At 45.2% G+C, this 25,313-nt stretch overlaps 1 protein-coding gene across 2 annotated transcripts in view; it reads right to left on the bottom strand.

Moving 5' to 3' along the window:
- CACHD1 (cache domain containing 1) overlaps positions 1-24,002 on the bottom strand; it is a 145,226-nt gene extending 121,224 nt beyond the window's left edge. For both annotated transcript variants that reach the window (XM_064147405.1, XM_064147406.1), the window contains exon 1: positions 23,167-24,002. In XM_064147405.1, coding sequence (XP_064003475.1) covers positions 23,167-23,391 — 225 coding nt within the window. In that variant the 5' untranslated portion in view covers positions 23,392-24,002. The remainder of the gene's footprint in view (positions 1-23,166) is intronic.
- Between the last annotated feature and the right edge of the window lie 1,311 nt (positions 24,003-25,313).

Raw genomic sequence — 25,313 nt, 5'->3', positions numbered from 1 at the left:
TCTGTTTTGCATTGCTATTAACCCTAATGAAACCTCCCAAGCCCAGAGGAGATGACAGCAGAGCAGACTGGACTGAGAACTGCACCATCCTGGCTGTAGGGGACAGGACAAAAACCTCAAATTGACTGCCAGCAGATTTACGTTTTGCAACCCAAAGCACAGAAAAATCATTGCTACAAACCTACAAACACAGTCCTGGGACCCTGCACACCCACACACTTTTGTAATTTATGGTCAGCACAGCATAACCCTGTGAGGGCAGGAGGAACAGAGCAGCCAACTGAATTTGGGAGGAAATTTTCACTCTTAAAAAGGAATTTAAACTGGAGGGAATGAGCCTTTCAGAGGAGAAAAAAAACCAAAAAACAACCAAAAGCAAAAGCAAGTAAACAAACAAAACACCAAAAACCCCAAACCAAACAAAAAATCCAAACAAAACAAAAACACGTTAAAAAAAAAACCCAAACAAACCCAAAAGCAAAAGCACAAACAAAAAAAAACAGACCAGAAAATATACAATAGAAGTATGAATTCAGGTTATGGTTGATGTCATTGCCAGTTGGGCTGTGCCTATCAAAAAGATCAGAAAACCCCAACTCACACACACAGAGTCAAAATTAAAACAATGACAGAGGGAATTAGTATTTTTCATGCCTTCTGTAAATATTATTACAAGCTGCTCTTCCACAAGCCATTTACAAACTACAAAGTGAGTTGCTCCTGGTAAATGAACACAATTAAAACAATTTCTGTTTTAAACCAGAAAAGAATCATTTGACTAGCCAATTTTTTTTTTAAAATCTAAATTCATGTTTAACTTTGTCTAAATAGAGTATTTCCAAATCTCTGGGGAAAAGGCTGCTGAAAATAAACCTCTGCTCGGATTTCCTTCAGAAGATGCTACTGAGATGAGCTCTCTTATTTAAGATGCACCCATGCTGATCCTGTGTACAGTGCTATCTTCATTAAAAATAATCAAGAATCCCTAGGCAGACGTTTGCACTTGAAATTATCAATTCTCAGTGTTTCATGGTACTGCAAGGTTTCCTACCACTCATCCATATTTCATTTTAGAGGCTGTTTCAGTGCACATCAAATATTTATCAGTTAAAGGGGTTTTCAAATTAGAATGTTTAATATCAGCTTCTGTCTTAAAAATAGGGTTTATTCCACTGTCAGGAAATCATCCCAGCTTTCATTTATGAAATTCTATCAAATTCAGAAATAGAACATGTCAGAAGAAAACCTGTACTTGCTGCATGCTGCTGCATTACAACAAGTAGTATTTTACCAAAACCTGATTTCTTTTTTAATAAACATTATATAATAATTCTGCTCTTTATTAATACATGAGAAGGTTACGAAGCACTGAACAGGCTGCCCAGGGCAGTGGTGCTGTCCTCATCCCTGGAGAGGCTTCAAAGCCCTGTAGACGTGGTGCTGAGGGACATGGTTTAGTGGTGACTGGCAGTGCTGGGTTAATGATTGGACTCCAGGATCTTAAAGGCCCTTTCCAACCAAAAAAATCCTATGATGAATTGTGCTAAATGGGCGTCAAATCCTCACTCTGGAGGAAGCACAGCTCCTGAAGTTCAAGCTGCACATGAAGAAAGGCCACAGGCTTGTCAAGCCTCATTCAGCACACAAGCCCGCCGGGACTGAGTGGCAAACTTGACAATGAATTAAGGGTTTAAGGCTGTAGAGAGCCCACCTCCAAATGGCAGGCTACACAAATTACCTTTCTTTTGCTTTTCTATGCAATTATCTCTGTGCTGCACATCTGTCTGAACACGTGGAAATGATGCTGTAATCCACTTTGGTATCAGGATTAGCAAGTTCAGACAGTGAGGAGAAATAAAGGCATTAAGGCTGCTTTGACTGTAGACACGATTGAGGTAGCCTAATGCTACTCCAGGAATAACTATTCCTGATGTCAAATACAATTCCTACTACACTGCTATCACTGTTTGGAAGTGGAGGAATGGACAGGAAACTTTTCATTACTTTGATACTGACAATTTATCGTAATTAATAAATTTTAGTAAGTTAATAAATTGCTGATGGACATAAATTAACTTCACCTTCCTCTTTCAGACTGTTATCTTGTGTTTTAATATCCAAAAGCTTACCATGACACAGATTGGTTTGGGCTGGAAGGGACTTTTAAAGGTCATCTAGTCCAATGCCCCTGCAGTCAGCAGGACCATCTGCAACTGCAATGGTTCCAGGCATGGGACACTTGTCTAGGCAACGCGGGCCACAGTCTCAACATCCAGTTAAAAAAATTTCATTGTATCTAGTCTGAATCTACACTCCTGTGTCACTCACTTTGAGACTGGTTGCTTTTGCCACCTCTGTGTTTTCTTCCTGTTTCCCCACAAGTGTATCCAAAGTGCAGAGAGGTTTGGGAATTTGAATTGAACTGGATTTGTGGTGTGAAAAGCACAAAAAATGTCTTCCTTCCCTCTAGTTTGAATCTCCCCTCTTTTAGTTTAAACCATCATCCCATGTCCTGTCACAACAGGCCCTGCTCAAAAGTCTGTCTCCAGCTTTCTTATCAGCCCCTTCAAGTACTGAAAGGCCAAGAAGATCTCCTTGGAACCCGCTCTTCTCCACTACACTTGTGCTATTTGAGGCAAACATCAGTGGAGAGATGGGGCAAAGAGCCAAGGAAAGGGATCTCTGAAGTTTTACAGCTGCAACCCCAAGCCCATACAGTCTGTACTGACATCAATCACTCAGTGCAGAACAGACCACTGGATATTCACAGAATAGTAGGGGTTGGAGAAGACCGCTGGAGATCATCAACTCCAACTGCCCTGCCAAGGCAGGTTTACCTAGGTCATGCAGGAACACATCCAGGCAGGTTTTGAATGTCTCCAGAGACTGAGTCTGCACCATCCTTCTGGGCAGCCTGCTCCAGTACCCTTAAAGTTTTTCCTCATGTTTAGGTGAAACTTCTTAGGTTCAAGTTTGTGCCCGTTACCCTTTGTCCTGTCGCTGGGTACCACTGAGAAAAGCTTGGCCCCATACTGCCTATAAGTATTTGTAAGCATTGACAAGATTCCTCCTCAATCTGTTCTTTCCCAGACTGAGCAGCACTAGTTCTCTCAGTCTTTCTGCAAAAGAGAGATGTTCCAGTCCCCTTGGCACCGTTTTACCCCCCTTTGCTGTATCCTCTCCACCACATCCCTGTCCTGCTTGAACTGGGGCTTCAGTAGTAATCACTCACTAACCATCACTGAGCTGCCACCACTGTGGAAAGTGCTGAGTTACACCCCGCATTTGCCACACGAAGGGATGAGCTGGGTGCAATCTAACTTTCAGAAAGCAGCATCATGCAGCTGGGCAGGCAGAAATTCAGATATGGTCATCACCCACCAGACTGCAAGAAAGATGACTGCTCAAAACAACGCTTACCAAGTGATAGAGCTGAGGAAATAAAAAGCTCAGTAGGCAGTTTTTAAGCCTTTACTCACCCACTCACTGTTTTGTGCTTTGCTGGAAGCAGTGAAAGACCCTTCCAATGTAAATAAATCAATCATATTTGCAGCCCCCTGAAGGCACCTAGACTATTACAGTGACACAGACCAGAGTACTAGTGAAAATGAGACCTGGCCTCCCATTCTTCCCCTCTCAACTTTATTTTCCCTATAGTTAAACTGCGCTTTGCTTACTCTTCAGTTTATTTGCTCTTTAGCCTCCTGAACAGCTGCATTTAAGACAAACACCTTTATTAAGCAGATATTGTTCTACCTGTTCTGCAAATTAAAATTATATACTTTAAAAAAAATTAAAGAAAAAAAGATTCTCTATTTCCTACCTGCTAAACATCTTCCATATTAAGCACTCATGAGAACAAACACATTTTAGCAGGGCTCTGGCAACAACATCTGTATGAATTATTTGTTTCCTTTAACACTGAATTTAAAAAGTCAGAATTAAATGGCTGCTTCTGGAACATCTTGCTAGCACTTTTTTCCCTTTTTTTTTTTTAGGTTGATTTCATTTAATCTGAGATAAAACATATTTATGATGAGAAAAGGGACAGGGAAAGGGGGATGATGCCCAAGGTGGCAGGACCACAGCTGCATGAGACTCTGCAACCCTCTGCCTCCCACATACAACAGCAGATTGACTTTATTTCATTTCAGCCTCTCACCATGCACAAGCAGTATTTTCTGAGCAGAATAGTTGAGTATGTGCTCTGGGATCAATATTAAAATTTCAGCCTTTAAAAAAAAAAAAAAAAGGAGTGCTATGGGAAAGCTCCATAGTGACAGCACAAGCATAAGATTGGATCTCAAAGTCTCAACGTGCAGAGAAATTTCTGCCAGCTGCAGACACCATTCCTGGGAAATGACACTCTTGACACAGTGCTGTCACTCAGGAGCAGCAGCAAACACCACGCTGTGCTCACAAAGCAGTATTTTCCACATTCTGAAGGCAGGCAACACCTATCTCTTTCTCAAGATTCTCACCCAAAGCTCTCCCCAAATCCTGACATAAACCACATTATTAACGGCTCTCTCAGCAGAGAGAGCTGGAAAGGGCTGGTGAAAACCCACTGGGATTATTTCTACCAGAAAACACTGAAATTGCAGAGAGCAGGCAGCCTCCTGCCAGCAGCACGATTAGCACGTTGGTTTCATTGCCGTGCAGGGCTTCAGCCCACCTGCATTCCCGCGGTGGCAGAGCACAGCCCTTTCCTCCACTATGCATTTAACGCGCTCCTCTCCGGCAGGCAGGCGGGGAGCTAACGAGCAGTCCCCCAGGCTCAGTCTGCAGAGGAAAACTGGCAGCCAGCCCGCAGCCCTTGCCTAATAAGATCTTCACATGAGAAGGCTGAGGAGCTGCCCAACACCAGCAGTCAAGCTGGTTTTAGAGGGGTTTAATTATTGATGGTGAAGCAGCCCTTTCAGACAGTCAGCTGCTTCCTTAGCATTGCAGAAGCCAGGAGAACACGATGGTGTGGTGAGAATGTCTGGCATCAATCAGACAGAGCTGTGCCAAATCCACAGAATCATAGAACAAGGGGAATGGGTGGAGGGTGTTGGAAGGGACCTCTGAAGATCATCCAGTCCAACCCTCAGCTAGAGCAGGATCACCCATAGTGTATCACCCAGGAACGTATCCAGGCAGGTTTTGAATGCCTCCAAAGAAAGAGACTCCACAACCAATCCAGCCAGCCTGCTCCAAGGCTTTGCCAACCTCAAAGTCAAGAATTTCTTCATGTTTACATGGTACCTCCTGCCCCTTGTCCTGTCACTGGACACCACTAAGAGTCTGGCTCCATTCTCCTGACAGTCTCACTTGAGATATTCCGAAGCATTAAGGAGATCTCCCCTCATCCTCCTGTCTCCAAGTTCCAGTCCCCTCAGCATCTTAGTGGCTCCAAATTCCTCCTCTGTTGGTTGTTTACTGATGGTGCAGCTGATTTTTAGGTTCACAAACCACTGAAATCTTTGCAAAAGACTAGCTTAGCTTTCAGAGGGGAGATCCTAATCTGCATTTAAAAAACCCTTTGCTTTAATATTAGCTCTGGATTTTATCTCCCATTTCACTTAGTTTGAATATGCCAATCTAGATGGCATATTCTGCATAGAAAAAGAGAACAAAACAATGCATGGAAATAGCCTTAACCATCTGGAAAATTAAAATCAATGCAGTATCCCCACCACCATGTAGAGCACACAAAGTCCCAAGGTGACTGATCTCCAAACATTCCTACAACTTTCCCTTCCAGGTATCCAAAATTACATGGGAAAACAAAGTTACCCAGGCACAGCAGCAAAAAAGGCACTAGCTAAGACAATCCCCTTCTCCATCTGAAGAGAAACACACCTCCTAAAGAAGGAGCAAGCCATGAAAAATCCATTCAAACACTAAGGAAAGCCCAGGCTGAGCTCGTGGTGGGGGGAAGGAGTCATGTTCTACTGCATGGCTGAGTGCAGCCAGCTCAGACTGCCCAACGGGATGGACCATGGCCTGGGTGGCAGCAGAGGGGCAACCACCAAGATCCTCTCTCCTCTCAGAAGGCAGGATCTGCTTTTGTAACCCTTCTGAATGCAGGATGCTATTAGGACTAAGCCACTAGGCTATAGAATGAGACAGTTTGGTCTTTGCTGAAAATAAAGGAGGCTCTCATGAGCTAGCTCTGCAAATCTAGGCCTTGCATAGCAGAAGCACGTCCCAGAGAAGAATGTTCTCCTTGCACAGCAGCAGACCTGGCTGCACTAACCACATCTTTCATCACAGGAACACACCGAGCAAAGGAAACAGCAAAAAAACCACCTAAGCACACTGCTATTTTCTTGGGACTTACACACAGACACAAAACCCACACTTCCCAGAACCACTGAACTGTTAATGTTGGAAAAGATCTCCAAGATCATCAGTTGCAACCTTCTACCCAGCGGCTGCATGGCCATGACACCATGTCCCAAAGTGCCATGTCCACACATTTTCTGAACACCTCCAGAGGTGGTGACTCCACCACCTCCCTAGGCCACCAAGGCCTGGCCACTCTTGCAGGAAAGAAATATCCAACCAAATACCCAATCTGAACCTTCCCTTGCACACCTTGAGGCCATTTCCTCTTGTCCTGTTGTTAGCTGCTTGGGAGAAGAAGCCATTACTGGCCTCATTGCAACCTCCTCTCAGGTAGCACACTGTACACAGCAAGAAGGTCTCCTCTCAGACTCCATTTTTCCAGGCTAAACAACTCCACCTCCCTCAGCCTCTCCTTATAAGACACGCTATCCAAATCCCTCACCAGCTTTGTGGCCCTTCTCTGTACCCACTCCAGCACTTCAATGTATTTTTCACTGTGATGCCCAAAATGAGACACAGTCCTCAACATGCAGTCTCACCAGTGATGAGGAAAGGGCCACGACCTGTTCCTTAACCTTCCAAACCACTTCATGTGGTTCCATTCCGATTTTCCAAATCCATTATTTATTAACATACTCATTCCAGTAGATTTTTATTTTCAATAGGAGATTTCTCCCCCATTAAAAAAAAGCCACATTTATGCTTTCAAGGATTCTTCATTTTCCTTTTCACCAAGGCATGACTGTGTTTCCTTGTCCTTGGAGAGTTTTCTCTGGGATTATACATATGTACCAAAACACAGCTGTTCCACTTCTTTTCTCCTTTTCTCTCTCTTTTTTTTTTTTCCCACACAGCAAAACCTGCCTCTATCAGCCACCCAATTAGCTGCTCACTATCAAAAGCCTGCTTTGGTCCTTTCATCTTCTTGAAAACTGGATGCAAGTGAGAGGGTGTCATGGAAACTGTGGCTCAGGTCATTTCCTGTTTCAGTTTTTTAGGCATCAAAAATAAAATAGTAATAACAATACTACTGTTAGCTTTGGGGTAGGTTTTTGTTTTGTTTTTTTTCCTGATGAAAAAGAAATAAATACTTGTTACCCCAGCCTGCAAATCATCCAGTAGCTATTAAAATAAGTCAGTATTATTCTTCATGAGAAATCTTCGTCTGATAAACAGAACCAGATTTCGAGTTCAGCGTTCAGCTAACTCTCCCCTCAAGAAACTGAAGATAAAAATGTGAAGGGCACAATCCTGCAACAAATATGCACTGAAATTAAAGACAGAGTAAACGTATCTCTAGCTTCCAGAATATGTATGCCTTTTAAACTTCACAGCACTACCATACAGCAAACAGTGTCTGCTTCTCCAAATATTTCACCAAGAAAGCAGGACAGAAAAGCGATGGAGAAATTATTATATAAGGATTGCTATCAAACCACAGAAGTTTCAGGAGTTTTATCTGCTCCAAACACCTACTATTAGAAAATAATCTCAATTACCACTTGCTTGTGCAATAAACACTTCAAACCTTCTTGGATGTCATTCATTTGCAATGATTGGTAAAGCCACAGAATATCTCATAAAATACATTAATTTCACAGCATGACAAATTTCAACCTGCTGCTGAGGTTACAAGTAACACCACATTGTGTAACAAGTCCATGTATATGGAAAGAATCCCAGAATGGAAGGGGTCAGAAGGGACCTCTGGAGATCGTCCAGTTCAACTCCCCTGCTAAAACAGGGGCACCCACAGCAGCTTGCCCAGCATCACAATGGCCTGATGGATTTGGAGTCTCTCCAGAGATGGAGACTCCACAACCTCTCTGGGCAGCCTGCTCCAGGGCTCCAGCACTCTCACAACAATTAATTTTCTCCTCCTGTTCACAGGAAACTTCTTGCGTTCCAGTTTGTGTCTGCTGCCCCTTTTCTTGTTGCTGGGCACCAGTGAGAAGAGTCTGGTCCCACCCCCTTGCACCCTACCCTTTAGCTCTTACCAAGCATTGAGAAAATCCCCTCTCAGACTGCTATTGATATGCACAGAGAAGATACCTTCTCAGTCTTCTCCTCTTCAGACTGTCACCCTAGAGCTGTTCTTCGGCTTGAGGAAAATGAGTGGCATCTGAATTGTGTCAGTTTAGAAGCACATCTATGACTTCACCCAAAAATTACCAGGTTGGTTGTTCGGTTTGCTTTACAGAGAGGAACGCAGCCTCACGCTAGGGGTGCTGGCAAAAAGGAGTTAAGTGATTTGTCTCAAAAAACTAAGATGAAATTCTCAATCACAACTGTCATGCTAATACCTTGGCTTATCCCAAGACAAGAAGTGATTTCAAGTCATGCAGGAACAGTAAGAGTTCAGCCCACTGCCTTGCACCCCGATCAACTCTGGCCATCCTCTTTTAACACTTTCCACTTCTTCCCTCTTCGAAGATACCTGGGTGTAACCCAGTCCTCAGCTTTTACTCTCAGCCACCACATGCCCAGCTGCTTCACCTCCTGCAGACACTCAACTCAAGCCAGACACAGACCTACTTTTGCTCTTTCTTCATAGAATACTTTAGGTGGGAAGGGATCTTTAAAAGTCAACCGCCCTGCAGTAAGCAGGGACATCTGCAACTAGAGCTGATTGCTCAGAACCCCAAACTTGATCTGGAATGGTTCCAGAGATAAGGCACCTCTCACCTCTCTAGGCAATCAAAGCCAGCATCTCACCATTCTCATTCTTGACAAGATGGGAGTCTCCAGCCATGACTGCAGCCGAAAAACCACTGGCAAATACAAGGGATCAGATGAAGACAGGCAACCGTGGTCCGAGTCAAGATGCAGAGGTACGGTACACGCCACAGGAGTTAACTATCAACACACGGGTTTTTTTTGGAGACATCCAACCTCCAGCAGCCCCCACCTCTTCCTCATCCAGCTGTTAGAAATACATTAGCAGCACTTCTACAGCAACCGGCAAGAAACAACTCAATACACAGAGTCCACCTACCTCTCCCACCAGGCACAGACCATCTGACTGAAGTGGAAACTCAACAGGACCTCAATCACATCTGTCCAGCTTTACCGTCCTAATTAAAAGCCTGTGGGTTTTGTTTGGGCTCTTTGTTTGTCCATTTGTTTACTGGTTGGTGAGTTTGGGGGTTTTTTTGTTTGTTTGTTGGGTTTGAGGATTTTGTTGTTATTATTTGGAATTTTTTAAGAGTATTTTTTTTCTGTAAATCTTCACCCAGGTGTTTCCAAACTGGAATACATTTTTCTGGGGTCCTTACAACAGGACTAAGGTGGAGCTCTCTGCTTGCAGCATCACAGAGCACACACACTAATAGCAACTGCAAACTGAGATATCTTTATCGAAAAATTTCAGGATTTTTTTTTGGTTGAAGTCTCTTTTCACCAGTAGAAACTTAGATGTCTGCTAGACTCTTCCTCTGATGAAGATGCTTGCAAGTTCAAACCGAACAGATCTGTACCACTGCAGCCTTACTTTTTGAGGCAAAGAAAAAAGTTTTTTATTGCCAAAAATCTGTGGTGCACCACAGACAGAAAAAAACAATCCAGCTGCGAGATTAGAGAACCAAAGATAACATCAGATCTCAATTAAGGGGAAAAAAAAATCAAACCAATTAAATGCTCTTCTGGCTAGCGGCCATTACCGACCCGATCTGTGCACCAAACCAGCAATCAAGGGACTGACTACCTGGACGGAGAGAAGTTGTCTCCATTTCAGCGGGCTGGGGAGCTGCTATTGTTGCCACAGCCCCACTTGGGCCGCCAGGGTAGCGGCGAGCTCGCAGCGAATGCAAAGCCCCAGCTGGGGGTAGGAAGAACTAAAACGTGTCAAACGGGGGGCTGGCGATTGCCCGCAGCAATGGCCCCGCCTCGGGGAGCGGGGGTCCCTCCCCCACTCCCAGCTCGCTCCTCTTTATTCTCCAGTCAAGCTGAAAGCGAGAAGGTCTTTTCCTCTGGCGCTCGGTGTCAGCCAGACTTGGGAAGCTCTGCAGGAATTGCTGAGAGATCCAGAAAGGCACAAAAGCCTGCTTCCACAAAGAGCCCTTTCATCTAGGCAGTGTGTCTATTAAGTAAGTCCTGCTAATGTGCATACATTTTTATAAAGAGATTATGAAGTGAAGACTCAGTCACTAACTCAACTACACAATAAGATTTTTAAGTCTATTACTTTAAACCGGGCTTTAAAATGAGTAGCTAGGAATGCTTCACAACTCCTCTGCGGTAAGACTCAAATAGGTCTGGTACCCATAACGACAGCCCAAAGTGTACTCCGCATGGTTTAATGCTTTTAGTTCTTTATTTGGCGACATGAAGACAACTGAGAGCACGCTCACTCGGCGTTTGGCACCCTTCAGGAGTAAAACAGGGCAGACGATTCAAGCCCTGACAGCGAACCTGCATCAAACATGATGTCCAAGGTCAGCAGCATCTCTGCTCTGGTGGGCTAAGCAACAGGAAAAAAAAAAAATATCAAATAAAAGTTAAGCTTAGACTGGAGATTAGAAAGAAATTCTCTGCAGTGAGGCTGGTGAGACACTGGAACAGGCTGCCCAGGGGGTTGTGGATATCCATTCCATGGAGGTGTTCAAGCCCAGGTTGGACAGGGTCTTGAGCGACCTGGTCTAGTGGAAGCTGTCCCTGCCCGTGGCAGGAGGGGTTGGAATGCATCAGAACCAAAGCAGTGAACAGCCACTTCAGCCCCTTTCTCAGTTAAACTCCTTTCTACAACTTTCTTTCCTCCCTTTGCCCACAGGGACTCAACATCTCCCTAGATTCTGAGTACCTAACTCAGGTAGTTACGAATTCCTGCCAGCTCTGTGAGGAAACAAGGAATTTTTTGTTCACCAAATGGGACAAAAAAGGGAAGCTCTTTTCTTTCTGCATCAAAGCAAGGCCACAAGTTGACAATCTTCACCAGCATGGATATGGCTGTAGGCCAGCTTCACATACCAGCCTTTGCAGGGTCTGCAGCTGGCCATGCTGCCAGCCCACAACCTTTCTATAGCAAGGTTTTAATGTTTTGAATATATTTTTGGACATTCAGGCACTTAGGACCTGACGCTAGCACTGGCTCTAACCTTATTTCACAGCAAGAATCCCAAAAAGGCCATGAATCTGTTTTCAGCATTAAAATTAAATACCATCTCCTGCCAGCAGCAGCCAAAACCCAGTACAGCTCCTTTCTGTGCACACAGAGGAAGAGAGGATGGCTGTGAAATTGCTGAGGCTTGTCATGCAGAGAGCGCTCTGCAGACCTTCAAATCCATGCACTCACAGCCATCCAGCTGCCTATCTCACAGGAATCTCTTCCATCAAGTGCAACGCTTCAGGGGACTTGTTACAATCATGTTATTTTTTTGCACTGACCACACAGATGTGTCCACCTGCCATACCAACCACCTCAGTCCCACACACCTTACATCGTGTGAAGGGCAGCTACTTCTAATTCAGTGCTGATGAAGAGAGAAGTTATTTCCAGCACAGTGCTTGTACTGGAAAGCAAGGAGAGAAGGAATGGCAAAAGCAACACAAAACAAGCAAAGCAGATCTCAGGAAACGATGGAGAAAGGCTGGAAGGCAGCAAAAATCCAGCTCTGCTGCACCTTTGATCTGCATGAGAAAGCCTAAGTACAACTTCATGGGAAGTCCCTACACTTCCCAAAGAGGTCAAGGGCCTTGAACACACAATAGCTTTTTTCCCCCTTCTTTTTAATTAAAGCTGCACCCAAATATTGATTCATTAAAAAAACAGATAAGAGGCTGGAATAAGTCTGATCAACACTATATGCACATTAGCAGAGCAGTTCACACCTAACTTGGCTTAGACCAGACAACAGCTTTCACTGTACTTCCAAGGAGCCCCAAAACAATGCATTCTCTACTAATATTTTTAGTGACTGTATTATCCCTTTCCAGCCACTTACTTTTTCTCTTCTCCTTTAGCATGAATTTCCAGTCTCTAATAAATCACCCAGACAACATTCTCAAAGCAGAGAGCACAGGCAGCAGAGGTCTTGGTTTTCAAACAAGCCTTCACATAGCAGCTCTGAGCTCGTTTCATCCTGAGTCTTCTTTTCCCTTCTCAAAATAGCTGCTGCACCTTTGCTCCTTGAAGAGAAATCCACCATTTCAAGCACTGAACACCATGGTGATGTACATTGGGTTTCATTTATTTTTGGAGGCTGACTTTCTATTCTTGGATATGTATGAAAAAGCAGCACGTGGCAAGCTGAGGTTGCAATTACCAGACTTTTTTGCTTCTTTAATGTATTTCTAGACTTACAGTCAACAACTTACTGAATAAATACATAAATATGAAGGGGGAGACAAAATTACACTTTCTTGATGCCACGGTGGCTCAGTACTTCACAATTCATTAGATTCAACATCTTACCAAGCAGAAATAAACGACAAATTATTTTCATTGAGTTACCTATTATGGGATTATTTTAATTTGGGCTCTGCAAAGTTTTAATGCAAACAGAGTATCATTGGTATTCTGATATCTGAAATGGTAAAATCCAAGCAACTCCTGGACTAAAATAAGACTAAATAAATAAACAATCCAGCTAATTTTAACAGCTTCAAAACTACCACATATATCCTCAGAGCAGCTCTCGAAATCATCTAGGGCTACAAAAAATAAAACATCAGCAAGATTCAAAGACCTGGAATATTATAATTTTAAATCAGTATCATAGCATCACAGCCTGGTTTGGATTGAAAGGGGAGTTACAAATCATCTATCTCATTACAGCCTCCTGCCATAGGCAGGGACACCTTCCACTAGACCAGGTTGCTCAAGGCCTCATCCAATCTGACTTTGAACGTTTCTAGGCTTGCAGGCTCGACAACTTCTCCGGGCAATCTGCTCCAGTGCCCCACCACCCTCATTGGGAAGAATTTCTTCCTCATGTGTCATCTAAATCCAACTTCTTCCAGTTTGAAGCCACTACCCCTCCTCCTGTCATTTTTTATTTTGTTAAAAAGTATTTTTTAACTTTGTAATATTTGATTACTTTCAATACTTCTTACTTTGTAAATACTTCAGCTTTGTCAAAAGTCTCTCCGTGGCTCTCTCATAGCACCCTTCAAATACTGCAAGGCTGTTCTAAGGTCTCACAGATAAAATGATAGTCACATTTCAGTTAGAAATAAAACAAGAAATGTATGTAGTTTCATCTCAAATTACACTACAAAGCAAAAGCAGCAAACTAGCAAAAGACAGTAAAAACAACCAAGAAATTCACATTACACATAAGACTTCAGGCAAACAATAAACCAAATGAAGTCTACCTACCTCGTTCACAGTTGCAGCATATTTAAATTGAATATCCTTTCATTGTTAAACTTGTCAATGTGTTACCCATGAATTAAAATTCCTTCTCTTTTATCCCACGTATGCCTTCCAGACGACATAAAAATTCTCTCTCTAAAAAGGTCTAGTCCACAAGGGTTTGACTCTGCCAGCTGTTGCCAGCTTGGAAGCTGAACCTGCAGATCACACACCGGCTTTAGCCTCCACCTCTGACAAAATACTGGCTGCAACATAGGATCCCCTGACTTGAAGTAGCCTTTCCTCCTCAATTTTGAAGTCCTTGAACTGATGAGAGATCCTGCTTCTTTCTTTTCCTCCATATGTTGCTTCAAAATTAAAGCAAATTTAACAGTCAGAAATCCTGTGTGATTTGCATATGGGAAAACAGTGTGCTAGTTCACTGACCGTGAGCAAAACCAAAATATCCTGAAAGTGACCTCCTTCCGTACCAGTCTTTAATCAATATTTGCCCACGTGTTGGTCCCTAATCAAAAGGCTACCACTGAAAGCAAACACACTTCAGGCAAGCTTAATTTGGTTCCCACAAAGCACACACCTCCACAGCCACACCAAGGTGTCTTGTAGAGCATTCCCAAAACGTGCTCCTCACCCGATGCTTTCCAACACATATACTGCAGCCCCAGAAGCATTGCACGATTTGGTTTTCTCCTCCTTGCTGTTCTGTAGTAAAATAGACTAGTCCAAGCCAAACACAACTGGTCTCTGCTGAAGACTGGGGCTGCCTCCCGTTCCCAGAGCAGCAGCCTGACTTGGGTGACGCAGCAGCGAGCCGAACCGTGCCACGGCACACACACGAGCTGCGCGATACACAGCACACACGGAACGGTCCCCAGCCAGAACCAGCTCCGCTGTCGCTGCTGGCCATGTCACCATCCAGCCGCTGCTGAACACCTCTCCCTGCGGCTTCAGCACTGCTCAACCCCATTTCACACCCCTCTGCCATCACGTGAGGAGGAGGAAGGAGAGGAACAATCACAAGCACGCAGGCATCGATCTTCCTTGCGTTAACGGGGCTTTGGGGAAAGAAATGGTGAAGATTTCAGCTTGTTTGGTTAAAACCAAGATATTTTTGTCAACTTGCAATAATTTTGGTATCAAATTCTACCCTCGTGCAAAAGGAAAGCCTGCCATTAGAAGATCTCACACTCCTAAGCCAGGCAATTTGGAGTTCCTTTATTTTCCAACAAACAAAAGGCAAAGAGCCCTCTTGGCTCTCCATCTGCTTTTCCCAAGCTCTGGCTGAGAGCCTGGGCTAGCTGCAGGCAAAGAGGCTCCCACTACAGCTATTCTGGGGAGTCTGTCTCTTCTCTTTTCTGCCACTCCACCACAAACACCTTCCCAGGTTTTGTTCAATATTACTTCTGAGGTGAAAGTAGAGCCCAAGAGGAAATATTTCTAATACTTCCTTTGCTGAAAGCATGAGAAGCAAGGACTGAACCAGAGACAGGGAGGTCATGGGAGCACCTCAGCCCTATGGTGTGGTACCATCCTATCATCACCATCAAGCTGAACTGACAGACACAATCTGGTCTGAAATCCACAACAAATGACACAAAAATATTCTCATAACCCTACCAAGGTGAAGACACAAGAAATTCTGCTTAAGGCATTCCAGATCCCAGAAACCTTTCTAGCAACTTCCAGATGTGTCTGCTTTAAAGCCTTTTTCCCTGGCCTCATTCCCACCTGTGACAATCCTAAGTATAGCCAAAAATTCCTACTGTATCACAGGAAAATGTGGAAAGGTTGTCTAAAACTGGACAGAGAGCACAAATGAAACGACCACTTCTCTCTTTTCTGCTCTGCTAGTGCAGTGGCTGGAGCTTCAGATCACATTAAGGCTGAGCAAAAAACCATGAGCTCAAACAGCAACCAGTGACAAACTGGCTTCATCAGCTAATTGTGGCTGAGGAGCTGGTGAAGTAACAGCTCGTTTTCACTAGTAATGGTAATTTTGCAAATACACTGTGCAAAATCACTTGGGAAAATCTAAAGAAGAGACCTTACAGGCAGCTGATAAAACTGATTCCATTCAAACTTTTCATGGGATTAGAAATGAGCATTAGTGACTTGTGGCACCAGAATTATTTTGAAAGTCAGCTTGGATTTTCCCTGCTAAATGAGATTGCACAGGAAGGACACAAGCAATGACTTAGCATTTCTACTTTATGTTAGAAAAGTTATGTCTTCCTAACAGACATTGGGCTAAGCATCATTAATTTTGAGCTGTTTGCCATGGGAAAGGGAGCACAAAGATTTCCTCTCAGGTTTCATTAGTACTGCACATTATTAAGCAGCAATAAATCATAGGAAAATGGTGACTGCAGAATGCAGGCCCTCCACGCTTTATCATTTTACATTTTATTCTGCATTAAGCCTAAAAAAGTAGAGATACTTGTCAAAATCTCAAAAAATCAGCAGAATTTTTGATATAAAATCCAAAAGGTTGATGTTATTATCAACCTTTGTATTATTATTATGAAGTTACTTGAATTTCCATTTAAGCCACATCATCCATATAGAGGAAAACAAACCCCTGAAACACACAGAAAAACCCAAACAAGCAAATAAAAATAAAAAACAACCTATCAAACCCCCCCAAACAAACAGAAAACCCTACCCCTTATATTAGTATTTTCCTATTGAACTATAACCAAATAAATCACACCTATGACATTATTCAAGCACTCACTGAAGTTCCCAGCAAAGCACCCACAAGCTCTGATCCATGAAGCACTGACATGAGGCTTCACAGAGAGACAGACACAGACTCAGGATACATCCTAGCCCTAGACGTTTCAAACTAGGCATTATCCTGACAAAGTACATAGACAAATGTGGGGTCATTCCTTACAGCTGGGCACTCCCACACACGAACTGGCAAGGCATAAGACTTGGTAGAGCTAGGTAACAGTTGGACGTGATGTTCTCAAAGTACTTTGCCCATCAAAACTGTTCTGTGATTCTACCATTTCTTTGCCCATTTTTCACCAAAACCTGCTGAGCTGAAAATACAAATTGTCAAGCTAAAATAAAGTATCTGGCAATATTTAATACTTCCTTTCATCCGTGAACATAAAAGAGCAACCTAAGCACTAAACATACACATGCACACACACAGAATCTTAGATTCATAGAATGGTTTGGGTTGGAAGGGACCTTGAACATCACCTAGTCAGACGTTCACATTTCTTTCCATTCTCAAAATATCTTGCCTTACTGTCAGAAAGCAAATGAAACACTCAAGATTATTTGACAACAAGCATTAGCTCTTTTCTCACCAGTGCCTGGCCAAGCTAGCAGCAGCAGAGCAGCTTCTCTGCTCTTCAGATCATCAGGCACTAACCATTCCCCCTTCACTGAATTAAGCCAAGAAGGAAGAGGGCTAGCACATGCTGTATTTACTTCAGCGCCTTCACATAGGTGTTATCAGCCCTGCCACAGCCGAGAGATTCCCAATCACTTCACCAAGTCCTCGGATTTCTTGCTGCTAATAACCCCTCCGGTCCCCACCGCGACTGGCAGGGTCCTTGGTGGCAGCAGCGCAGGGGACAGCTAATTATCTCCCACCCCTCCTTGCTGCACCGCGCTCGGCAACTTTTATCTGCGAAGGGCAGCTGCTTTCTCCCCGTTTGAAGGGAAATGTCACTCTTGGCGAAGGCAACAGGACTTGGCTAACGACGTCCCAACACTTTGAAGAAACAACTCAAAGCCTAATTAAAAATTCAGATTCGGTCTCCTACACGCAGCCATTTCCCTTGCCCTTCCAGCAGGACCTCTCTCGCTATCTTTTTGAAATGTTTCATTCCGGGGAAGGAAAAAAAAAGGAATCCATGTGGAACAGGATGAAAAACTGCTGCAGTCTGGGGCTTTCAGAGTGCCTTGAAAGAGGCTGCTGTAGCTGGATTCAAACCAAGGCATAATCATGTAAAACAGATGAGGTTTTACTCCAATGGTTTCTACTCTGTAATTATTCCTAAAGTGAGCACTACTGCCAAATAATAATTACCAGGAAAATATATCTAGTCAAATATTTATCAGCCTTACTTAGTTGCAGTTTTCTATTGTGCTTCAGCTTCATAAGCTGGAAGCAACTTGCAAATAAAAGGATAAAATAAATATATATTTAAAAAATAAGGAGAGAAGCAGCTGCCCAGAGAGGTGGTGGAACCCCATCCTTGGAGGTATTTAAGACACGTGGATGTGGTGCTGAGGGACGTGGTTTAGTGGCAGTGGCTTAGCAGTAGTGGTGGGATTGTGAGCTCTCAGCAAGTGACTTAATCTCAAAGGTCTCTTTCATCCTCAACAGTTCTGAAACTCTGTGCAGCCATTTGGATGAAGGTTCACAGAGGTCCAGGTTTCAGACCCAGCGGTGGAGGACTTGTGGTGCTTTACATTGGTTGCTGAGCAACTACCTAACAGTCACCCACAGATTTATTTGGTAACAGTGCGAGAAGTGGAGAAATGTGTAAATACTCTGATTTCAGAGATGGAGAACTGCACCTCTGACATTTCAACTGGTCTGCAGTGCAGCTCAGAATGGGACTTTTCTGAGTTGTAAATCCACTGTCATTAGCAAGACGATCATCCCGTTTAAAAAAAGAAATGACTGTATTCTGTCAGTGCTCCCTTTCAAAGAAATTAAACAAATGGACTGTTCTGGTGACTGTAACTCTTTGCCATCACCCAGAAATCTTCGAAGAATGTGGATTTCGCAGAACAACAGTGTCAGGGCATCCCTCCCATATAGCCCCAGACATCTCCATGTCATTCTGGTCTGTGCACAGTAAGTTCCTCTTGAAAAACATATGGCCAGGCAAGTTAATAGTTGATTAAACAATCCCTTTGACGATCAACCTGGAGAAGCTTGAACTACAGTGTTTCTTATTTTATGCATCACCAAATCACCTGAGCAACTATTAATACTGAAAGAAAAAAAAAACAAAAAAACAACCCAAACAAACCAGGATGAAATTGACCAGCAAATTGCCGTTTTCAGATTAAAAACGCTTCTTTTTTCCTTCCAGTCTCCAAAATCAGTGACAGACAATAGGAAAGGACTACACTTCCTTCCCAGAGTAAAAAAATGTGAAGGATTAAAATGGCAGAACTGCCTTCCAAAGTATTCAAGGCCCTCTGGGCCTATAACTTTTGTTACTATCTGGCTAGAAACATCAACGTGCATTTTGAAAGCTATAGAAGCACTTAACAATGCTTTTCATCTTCAAAGCATTGCTTAAGCCTTTTAACTCTCACTGCATGCATTATATCCCCATTTTGGAGGTGGAGATGTTACTTTGCCCCACAATATCAATAAATAGCCCTCACCTTGGCTGCCCCATGCAGATTTAGAGAGTTAATCTTTGCCAAACCCAAACAAAAGGTTTGCAAAAGTTCTGATTTATTTTTTTCTGCCTTCATCTCTCAATCAAGGAATTTCGCTTGTTCCAACCAACAACCTACTCTGTAATTTCAAGCAGTTCAGAGAAACCAAGATCAGGAAAGCCAGGTAATAGGGACGGTGAAACTCCACCAGCAGACCAGATCATGCCACAACCACCAATTTAGTTACAATTTTAGCATAAAGGGATGCTTAGCTCTTAATTACTGCCGAGTGTCAGCTCTACCCAGAAGAATATATTGCAGGACTGTCAGACAAGCTGCTCATTCACCAAGCCCAAGCCCACTGTGCATTATGACACTGGGCTATTTGAGTCATAGTGTACCGAGGAGTGACAAGGAATACACCTGCTTGGAGTGGCAAGTGGAGATGTGATTGCATCCCAGGGCTGCAGCCTGCTGCTAAGAACTGCTCCGTGTAATAGCACAAACACCCTAGCTAATGAGAAAAAAAAAGGAACAGTTATGGGTGACGGCATCCTGCTGCCAGCACAGCTCCCGATGCTGCCTCCTCTCCATCCCGAGGAAAGGAGAGGGAAAGTGAAGAGACTGTGGTGTGGCTGCTTCCAGTTAATCTGGAAGAAGCATTGACGAACATTGGTGAGAATCATTAACAGATCACCTCCGTGGCTCAGAGCAAAAAAATACACAAGCATGAGCACACACACACCACCCCATAACTCAGCATATTCAACCACATTAACATGAGATGAGACAGCAATGTTATTACCTGTGGGTTTTGAAGGGGAGGAGCATAATAATTAGTGCAACAGAGGAAGTCAGACAATCAACGAACTTTCTGTATCTAACTTCTCCTGGAGAAATAACACTCAAGATGATAACACAGACGCTCGGCACCCACACCTACTCCTGCACTGCTAAACACATGTTCTCACCAAGTGATCACTTGATGTGATACAAAGGTGTGTATTCTCACTTGAAACTTACATAAGCAGCTGTTAAACTGCTGTCCAGTATGTCCAGTGAATCACAGAATTGTTTTGGTTGGAAGAGGCCTTTAAGATTGAGTCCAACTTTCGACCTAACACCACCATTAAACCACGTCCCCAAGTGCCACGTCCATATGTTTCTTGAACACCTCCAAGGATGGTGACTCCACCAGCTCCCTGGAATGATGCATGTCACAAGTTTCACCTACATTATCCTCATTATCATACTTCAAGGAATAAATTTATATCTGAAATCAGAGCACTTACATGGGTGAGAAAACAAAGCACTGCTTAAAGGTACCACTCAGATACTGCATTCACCAACCATCTATAAATAGAAAGCAGCAGAGTGCCAAAAAACAATTGTCAGACTGATGCTGGCATCAGACATCGCTCTCTCATCCTGATTCTTCCTCATAGCTTCAGTCCCTGTTACAATGCAGACATACATGCACCTCATTCAACAGTACAAGAGTTGGATTTGATTAAAAGCACTAAGTCCTTATTGCTGCTGGAATGATTAGGTGAAACGCCAGCAGAAGAATGCATCGCAGGAAGTAGGCACTGCATGGAGAATGAAAAGGTCTCATTTACAGCACTGATGGCTGCTCCAGCAGAAATCTAACTTACTTTCTATCTTGCAGCTTCCATAGTCATTACACCGTGCTTCTTTTCCAGGCATTTAAGGCTGACAGATTTCATGGTTCTCCTCTTACCCCTTTCCCCTTGCTCCTCTAGAGGCTGCACCTCATTCTCACTTCCTGCACTTACGGAGGCTGTGTCTACAATTTCTTTTTCGAGACTGAAAACGCACCCAAACCAGCCTCTCACCTTCACTCAATTCAAGCATTTCCACCTGCTCCTTCACTCATTGGATGCTTCTTCCCTACCACCAGCTCAGTACCTAGCCTTCCTCCAAAGCCCTCTCCCGGCCTTACATCCTGCTGCAGCAGCTGGTGACACCACTTCCTACTACCAGGATGTGCAGATGTAGAAGCCACAACTGGCAAGGACCAAAGCACGAGGCAAGAGCACAAGGGAAGCATTAAATCCTGCTGCTTCCTTCTCTACAATTTATGAAACTAAACAAAACCGCAGCTCCCAAATGGTCGAGTATTAATCCTTCCTCTCACTACCACAACTTCCTCTGCCTCCATGTCGCCCTCCAAACCCATGACAACACCCTTGAATTTTTATCCACTTAGAGCCTCAAAGCAATCTGGCTCTTCTTCCAAAAATCCCCCACCCGTCCTTTCTGCCATGGCACCTGTTTGCATCCCTTTGAGCATCCCTGCTGTGCCAACAGTCCTGTGGCACAGGCAACCCAGCAGCCCTGCACAAGAATAATTCTGTACTAGCTAGGAAATTTCTGCCCTAAAACCGGGCTGCAGCAACACATGACATAATGACTTCTTTTTGTTCTACCATAGGTCATCACCGAAGAAGCTTCTAAAATCAGGGGAGGTTTGTTCCCATTGGTGTTTAATCTTAAACAGCTGTAATAATGTTAGAGGGGAGAGCAAAGGACAGGCTGCACATTAGCTTGGTGGGAGTTACAATAGCCAAAATATTAAGCATATAAAAACAGAGCTGAGTATGAAAAGGGTTTTCAGAGTTTAACTACCAACTTCACCATATTAAATTACTTTGGGGCCTTAAATACCCAACTAAGAGTAAACTCAATTTAAGCATTGTTTGCATGCCTCTGCACCAGCATCCAGATCGATCCCGAGTTCATATCACTGCTACAATCCTTGGAGAGAAAAACTGGCTCGTCCTACACTTGGACCGTGTATCACAACCACAGATATTTTTATGAGTTGCTTTCTTAAAAGACAGAATGAGCTGAGATGATCGTATTTGGGTAGGGTTTCTTTAACACCAGAAACACATTTAGCAAGACTTAATTTGCACTAAGCAGACTCCACCATTTACAGGATTATGCTCCTATCTTTTGAGGAGAAATCAATGCAGGCGCTATGCACGGCATAGGCGAAAAAAGTGACTTCCTTGAATTCACTACACCAATAATCTACCTCGTTAAGTGAAGTCATTTAAATCCACGTCGTCTTAGCATCAAGGACAAGAGACAGCTCAGTGTTTTCTCGGACAAAACACAGCCCTAGGAGGCCGGCCAACACAATGATGTTTCAGAGGTGAGAGAATGACGCCAGTTTAGAGAAGACAAAAGGCCATTTGGGTACAGACCCCTGCTGATCCTATGAAAGTGTCTCCTTCTCAATTTGGGAGGCTTTTAAAATTGCATTTGCTACTGACCATACCTTTCACTGAAAGCCGCCTAAGATCTGATTTCACTTTTCCCCCCACCAGAAGCCGGTTTGTAGCCGATAGCTGTAACACAGGTATCAGCGCACCCTTCCAGTCCAACCAGTCCCTATACAAAACACCCCATCAAGATGCAACCCCTAAAGCCAGGATGCAAAATAACTGACTCCTCGACGTCCCACAACCCAAAATAAATGTCAGCATCTGAATAAACCTGTCGAACGCACGCTGGGGCCGGGGAGCATTTCTTTACCCCCATCTGGGGGTTTTCGGGCAGGACTCGACTCATGGCCCGCAGCGCGCAGAGAGATGCTCGGGAGGGAGGCGAGTGAGCGCCGAGGCACAAGCCGCACCGCCGGCCCGCAGCACGGCGAGCTGAGCCCCAAGGCCGGTCTCGCACCCTTCGGCAAAAAACGGACTTCGAGACTTCGGGAGGGCGCTTTCCGCCCGCTTCTACTGTGCAAACTACAAATAAAACAGCAATCGGTCCCTGCTTTATCCCCTTCAGCGCACCCCCCTCGCTCCTGCCGCCCGAGCCGGGGCGGCGCTGAGAGCAGCGGGGTTAGACCTGAAGGGAACCGGGTCCAGGGGACTCAGGGAATCTGGAGAGCTTAAAGAAGCTGGGGCCGGGAGCCAGGGGCTGAGGGAAGCCCGGGCCGGGAGGCTGAGGGGAGTCGGGCCGCCTCCGCAAGGGGAAAGGAAAGTTTGCAGAACAGAAAAGAGTCGGGGAGGTGGAAAGAAAGGAAGGAACGAAGAACGGGAGAAACAGGAATCGGGAAGTGTGGAGTAAGGAGGCGAGGAATGAGGGAGGGGAAAGCAGGCGAGGCGCGGGCCGGGCCGTACCTGCATGGTGACGACCCCCAGCTCCTCAGTGGCGAGTTTCCTCATCTGGGTGGCCAGAACTTGCGCCTCGTCCAGGATAGAGAACTCCGCCTCGGCGGCGCCCAGTCCGCAGAGCAGCGCCAGGCAGAGGAGGCCGAGGGGCCTCGGACCCCGCGGCCAGAGGCCCCGGGTGCTGGTGGTGGTGGTGGGAGCAGCGGCCTCCTGCCGCCCGCCGCCCCGCGCCATGCTGCCGCGGCGGGAGAGCCGCGGGCACCGCCTCCGGCCAACGTCCCGTCGTGTGTGCGCGTACCCCGGACCCACGACTTCCACGCTCCTTCACCCGGGCCCCAAGAGGCCGGCTAGGGCTGCGGAGCTGCCGCCATGCAGGGGAACAGCAGGAGGACGGCCGGGCGGGCGGCCGCTGCGCCCCAAGCCCAGCTCCAGGAACACTGCGCGCCGCGGCCCCGCCGCTGACTGAGAGCGGCAGCGGCGGCAGAGAGACGCAAAGTGCGGAGTGGAGGAGGAGCGGGAGCGGCAGCGCCGGGATCCGAGTCACCGCGGGGAAGGGGAGGCGGCGATTGGGGCCGCCAAGCTGCGGGCGGGGGCTGAGTGGGGCCGGGCAGACCCCCCTAGTCCCTCCCCTCCCCTCTCGCCCCGCCCGCGGCCTCCGGAGGGGCCGCGCTGCCCCCCGCCGACGCGGGCTGGGGGAGCGGAGCTGGAGCGACACCGGCCAGGGGCGGCCCGGCGACCTCAAGTGTTTGTGTTACCGGCTGTGAGCGCCGCCCGGGAAGGTCAGAACATTTCTCTTTTTTTAACCTTTTAAAACTTTTTTTTTTTTTAAACGTTTTTTGTCTTCCCTCCCCTCCTCTTTAAAAAAAAAAACCCAAAAGACAAACCCTTCCTTACTCTTCAAAACAGGTGGGTTTGGTTTTTTAAACAGAAATTAGAGTGCCATGTTCCTGTCCTCTCTCACAGCCTGCCGCACAAAGTCATCCAGCCCTGGGCACCTAAAGGCTCGTGTCGTGGAGTACTACAAGCACAGACTGGGTTTGGGTGGGAAGGGACCTTTAAAGATTACCCAGTCCAATCCCCTGCAGTCATCAGGCACAGCTGCAATTAGAGCAGGGTGTTCAGGGCCCCAAACAACCTGACCTGCGATGGTTCCAGGCATGGGGCAGCCACCACCTCTCTGAGCAACCTGGGCTGGGGTCTCACCGTCATCGTTGTAGAAGCAATGTAAAAGTGTAACAGCAATGTAGAACCTGTTAAAGCAGTGTGAAAGCAACTCTCATTGTGTCATGCAATGATATTGATATTAAAAAAAATCATGCAAGACAGGTGGAAAATCAATGAAAGGAGCCCAACCAATGCCTAACCTACTCAAAGGACAGTTGTCCTACTGGGATGAGCAGCACAGAGGACATAACAAGCCTGAGACTCCTGGAGAAACATCCTCTTTGAGTGAAGAAGTGCTGGGAACAAAGCCACGTAGAAAACAAAGCCATGCCGAAAAAATGTTTTCCTTAACCTGTGCTTATAACTCTATTGGCCTTGTAAGCACCAGCAGGGCCAAGGACACACCAACCACTGCACCCAGTGGGAAGTGTCAACACCTTTCTCAATCCCTTGTCTTCCTCACACATTACACTTTCCCATCTCATCGTGTACCTCATCAGGAACACCTTAGGTGCACTCTGTGGTCATATTAGGAAAACACATACCAGGAAATATAATTTACCAAATGAAAGCAGAAGCCTTTTTCTTTTGCACCCAGCAGTGGTTCCTGCTCAGCAATCAGCAAGCCCAAGGCATGTAAGAGATTTATACCCTCCAGATTTATCTGGATGTAATCACAGAATCATAGAATCAGCCAGGTTGGAAGAGACCTCCAGGATCATCCAGTCCAACCTATCATGCAGCCCTGTCCAATCGTTTAGACCATGGCACTAAGTGCCTCATCCAGGCTTTTTTGGAACACCTCCAGGGATGGCAACTCCACCACTTCCCTGGGCAGCCCATTCCAATGCCAATCACTCTCTCTGGCAACAACTTCCTCCTAACATCCAGCCTAGACCTCCCCTGCAAAACTTCAGTCTGTGTCCCCTTGTTCTATTGCTGGTTGCCTGGGAGAAGAGACCAACCCCCACTTGGCTAAAACCTTCAGGTAG

The sequence above is a fragment of the Pogoniulus pusillus genome, chromosome 8 (assembly GCF_015220805.1).
Source record: "Pogoniulus pusillus isolate bPogPus1 chromosome 8, bPogPus1.pri, whole genome shotgun sequence".
NCBI lineage: Eukaryota > Metazoa > Chordata > Aves > Piciformes > Lybiidae > Pogoniulus > Pogoniulus pusillus.
This window is presented reverse-complemented; position numbering and strand designations above follow the sequence as displayed.